The sequence below is a fragment of the Micropterus dolomieu genome, linkage group LG11 (assembly GCF_021292245.1).
Source record: "Micropterus dolomieu isolate WLL.071019.BEF.003 ecotype Adirondacks linkage group LG11, ASM2129224v1, whole genome shotgun sequence".
Taxonomy (NCBI): domain Eukaryota; kingdom Metazoa; phylum Chordata; class Actinopteri; order Centrarchiformes; family Centrarchidae; genus Micropterus; species Micropterus dolomieu.
This window is the reverse complement of record NC_060160.1, coordinates 21,758,832-21,763,691: the sequence shown is the minus strand read 5'-3', so window position 1 is coordinate 21,763,691 and position 4,860 is coordinate 21,758,832. Positions and strand designations below refer to the sequence as shown.

Below are 4,860 nucleotides of genomic sequence, written 5' to 3'. Positions count from 1 at the left end.
CCTTTCAGGTGGGCGTTACATCTTAACTCCTCCTTATCTCCTCCTTCTAGGTGGGCGTTACTCCTTAACTCCTCCTATGGTGTTCGCTGACCATTCCTCCCCTTTGGTGGATTTCTTATCCTCTACTGCCATCTAGTGGCCTTTTTCTTGTACTGTTTTACCAAATTAACCCTTTCATTAATGTTACAATTTCCACTTTTTAACTATTATTATATGTAATTATTGTTACCATTTATCTCTCTTTATATTTTTTACATTACTGGATTAGAAAATCCACCAATATGTTTCAACTTCAGTCCCACCGTATTTTTTTAAAGTTATACAGGCATAGTTTGACACCATTAAAACTTAAACACTTACAATCATATTTTTTAAAAGAATTGATAAGGAATAACATATTTCATACATGTATAACGTGATTCAATGAACAATTACATGATTTAGCAGTGCCAACCATGAGGGTGCTTTGTCTCATACAAGTTAACTTTCAGCAGCGCAGAGCTTGGTTGCATGCAGTACCTAGCCGTACCAGGCGCCATAAATCATAACATGTCATGATCTCATTCTTGGCTTCAGTTCGCGATGATCTCAGCCCTGGCGTACGTGACTTTCTGCACGTGCCTTGCTTCTAATGAGTGGGCTACGGTTGGCTAGGTTTTGCCTGCGCGGCCTGAGCAGCTCCTCTGCTCATTAAAAAGCACACTTTCATGAATACACAGAGTATCGGAATAATGTATGATAAACACACAGAATATAAGAATAAAATATGAGTTTAAACTCACTCCTTAAACACTCAGTAGTTATACACTCAGTAGTAAAACACTCAGTAGTTTAAACACTCAGTAGTACACACTCAGTAGTCAAACTTCACACTAAAAGAATACTCAGTAGTGAAACACTCAGTAGTTATAACATATTGCAAACCATTGATAAGGTGTATAAATATAGAAAAAGAATCTAACAATCAATCTAGGATTTAGGCCTTATGCAATCAATCTAGGCTTTAGGCCTACATATTTAGGCCTTATTCAACACTTCCCTCCTTTGCGGCTGTGAGGCCGCACATTCAGTCACCTACACTGTAATGCACAGATAAATGGGACCTACTATCCCGTGATTACTGGTTCAACACGTAGATAGCACACTAATGAGCTGAATACGTGGATCCTCCAACTTAACTTGTGTTGTGCAGCATTTTGGCAATATACTAAGTGAAGTAGTGCTTTTGAATCATGGGGTGTCACTGAAACTTAAATTTCAAGGCCATGTTAAGTGTGGATTAGGTGACATAAAAGTACCACCCATGATCTTTGGTTCAACACATGTCTGCATCCGGATCCAAACAGCACTTGTATCTTAATACGAGAAATAAGGAAAATGTAAATATAAATATGTCCACGTTCTGGTCAAGGGGAATCATTGACATTAGAGTGCCTACCGCCCGAGACTCAGCGGTTCAACATGTGTACAGGTGTGCACAAGGATCCAGGACCTTACATAAACATGTGTACTAGTTACTTTGGCGTGTGCTGTTTTTTGGCTATCATAAGTTTAAGCAAGCTCAAAACTTCTGTGCATGAAATGATTATGTGCGTGAGCTGTTTTTTTGCTATAATATGTTGTGCAAGCATAAATCGACTACATATAACAAACAAATATATATATAAAACTTCCAGTGATGAGACTAAAATGTCCATCCCTAGAGGAACAGTTACTTCATTTGGACGATGTACATTGCTGTTTCCAGTTGCTCACAGCGTTTCTCCAGTTGCTCACAGCGTGTCTGCAGTTGTTCACAGCGGGTTTGAAGGGTGTTACAACACTCTCTCAAGAGTTGAAGGTCGTGTTGCTTGGCGGGTGCTCTGCGAAGTTGTCCCGTCTGCTGACGGAGTCTTGTTGCTATGCGGCCCAAAGCTCGGCGTCTGTCTTTCCTGCGGGCGGCGATTTGAGCAGGCTGCATCTCACTCAGGAGTTGGTTGAACTCTTGCAGGGGCATCTTACCCCAATAATCAGGATCCCCATCAGTGGTGGCTGGGGAAACGTTCCCTGGAGTAGAATCATCTGGTGCTTGTTGTGTTGTAGATGTAGAATCATCAGGTGCTTGTTGTGTTGTAGATGTAGAATCATCAGGTGTTTGTTGTGTTGTAGATGTGGCAAGGGAATAGGCCAGAATTCGTGCACTTCGTCTAAGGGGTCGTATCTCCTCCGGGAAGTTGTGTTGCTCATCGCGTGGTGCGTCGTCATCGCTTGGCTGTTGGGGAGAATGAACTGTGGGAGATTCCCATGGCAGTGGCATTGGAGCCTGTGGTCTTGGATCCGGCGTGGTTGGACTATATTGATGTATGGAGTCCGTAGAATATCCATCAGTGAAGCTCATGTCTGAGGTGTGTGGGGAGGTTGAGCGTGGACGTACGTCAGTAGAGGCGTGAGGTCCTTGTTGCTCTGTGATCCCCATTGCAGCTTGTCCTGCTGCCAGGTCGGCTAGTGGTACCAATGGATTGTATGGATCCGCAACTTGACTTGGTGCATCTTCCCCCTCTCCGTCTCGGCATACCACGAGACGCTGTATACTGGATAGAGGACGTGGTAGTGCACACCAATCAGGGGGTGGAGTTTCTTGTGCGTCAAGGAGCTGAAGTAATCCCTCAGAGGTAATAAAGAGATTCTGATGTGTGCCCTGCTGTGCAAGCATCCCTCTGACATGATGACGTGGTTGGGACGCCATATCCCCTGGTTCATCAATGCGACGTGGAGGTGCAACTTGATTCCAGTTAACCGGTGGGTTTGGTGGTTGTGAGCGTGGTGGAACTGGCGCAGTCCACATCTGGCCTGAAGAGTGTGGCGTTGGTTGAGTGAGTAGTTGCCTTAGCATGGATCCTGGGGGTGGCTGCAGCCCAAACCCTCCTTGGGTCGGCATAGCTGGCGGCCATGACCCTGACGTTGATGGCAGCGCACTGTTAGGTTCCATGGTAGACCATGAGTATGGAGGTGGCGGTGGACGCTCCTCATGCACCGACTGTGTGGTGAATCCTGTGCTGGCCAGAGTAATCTGATAATTGCTGAACAATGGTGGCCTGGGTTGAGGTTGTGGCCCTAGTGTATAATTCTGGCTTCTCCAGTACTCCCAACTTTCCTGACTCTGCCCTAACTGAGGGGAATAATTTGGTTGGTTGCCTGCTCCGGCATTTCCTTGTCCTTCAGCCATGTTTGTATCTATTAAAAGAATAACAGACAGTTAGTCCTCTATTGGCACAACGTTATGTTTTGGGCAGGCTCGGTAATTAGTAGTGGGTTTCTTTCCTGTGTGTATGAGACGTAGACACAAGTGTCGTCTATGCATTGACTCACATTTCTCTGACAATTGCCTAAAATGATCACTGCCCTGTCTTGTCAATACTGGGTAGGTTGTAAACAAAGTTGTGGTACCTGCCTGAATGCTAATTACTTCCTTCTCTGTTGTGGTAACTAGGGGCATGCAATAGGTCTTATTTACTAGCTCGTAGGTATATGACAGCTTTAGCTTGCTACATCTTATAACTAATCCTGTAGCTTCCTGATATACTCTTGTTGTCCATCTTTCACAACTAACAGCAGTTAAACAAAATCTGCAGGGTGGAGGCAACAAGGGGTAATCTTTAGACTGAACTGACGTGTAATAGTGTTGTAATTTTGTTTTGGAGTTTGCTAGTGTTACCGGTCCATATGGTAACATGTCTAAAAGGGGTTGTAGTTTTTCATTATATTGTTGGGCTTTCCCTCTGTTTCTTCTACCTGGTCTATTTCTACTTCGTTTTGTTTTTTGGTTGTCTGCCATTTTGATTAAATTTTTATTCCTGAATTTGCCAAATGTCCTGATCCATGATGATGTACTCATTCTCACTCAGAGGTGGTTTAGGTGGTGCGGATGGAATTGCCGGGTTTCCGTATACTGATGAAACTTCCATCCCGACTTTTATGGGCCTCATCTCTATCCCTACATCCACATCATTATAGATGTGGAGCGGATACTGTCCTGTGACTAATGACATCATTCTGCCTATCATGATCCTGATCAAAGGGAATACACAGCACATGATCACCATAGCTATCAAAATCAATGAGCCAACTACCATTCCTATTGTTTGGAGAATTTTGATCCAGGACATGTTCTGAAACCACTCCCATATGGATGTCTGTTTCGTGTTCCAATTTGAATGTTTAACCTGTTCATCCCTCATTTGTTTTAGTGGAACTGACCCTGCTATTTGTCCAGATATAATCCAATCTTCTCCTATTGCTCGATGGTCTGACGGCACACCGTGAGGTTCCTGATTCCAAGCTACATATACCTTGTCTTCTTTTTCAAACTTCAAGCTCCTAGCAGTACGTTTTGATTCTGCTATATTTTCTTGACTGAGCACTGTTATCTGTCCTGTTACCATGACTGGAGCACATATCCCAGTCCAATGTGGTGGCAACTCTACTTTCAAGCGATCGCTGTCATCACATAACCAGAAAATGTCTGCCAGAGCATACGTGCCTCCGCCTAGGAACGGTATGGGGATGTTGGCATCACTCTGATTTCGCCGAACTCTAAATGGAGCATAATCTGTCACCACCTGTTGGCATTGAAACTTAGCTTTAGCAGTTGTATCGCATTTATCGTGTGCAAGTACTGTTCTGCCATTTTCTACCTTTCGCTTGCGGTGACATTGTACTTTGGCTTCTGGTCCATTAACCATCATAGTCTTAGTATCTACTATGCAAAATGGGAATACTGTGCTTTCATTTCTAACGGCCGTCTGTGGTACCCAATGTTCCAATAAAGGGTCCATGTAGGATGGACAATTAGTTCTATTCTGTGACCATCCGTCAAGTTTC

The 4,860-nt window shown here is 43.9% G+C and overlaps 1 protein-coding gene across 1 annotated transcript; it reads right to left on the bottom strand.

The window, feature by feature from the left end:
- Positions 1–351: 351 nt before the first annotated feature.
- On the bottom strand, positions 352–3,379 carry LOC123979319 (bromodomain-containing protein 4-like). The gene is made up of 2 exons (XM_046063208.1): positions 1,716–3,379; positions 352–683 (listed from the first exon to the last, which is right to left on the bottom strand). The coding sequence occupies exons 1-2, from the start codon at positions 3,203–3,205 to the stop codon at positions 641–643; spliced, it is 1,533 nt and encodes a 510-aa protein (XP_045919164.1). The 5' UTR covers positions 3,206–3,379; the 3' UTR covers positions 352–640.
- Between the last annotated feature and the right edge of the window lie 1,481 nt (positions 3,380–4,860).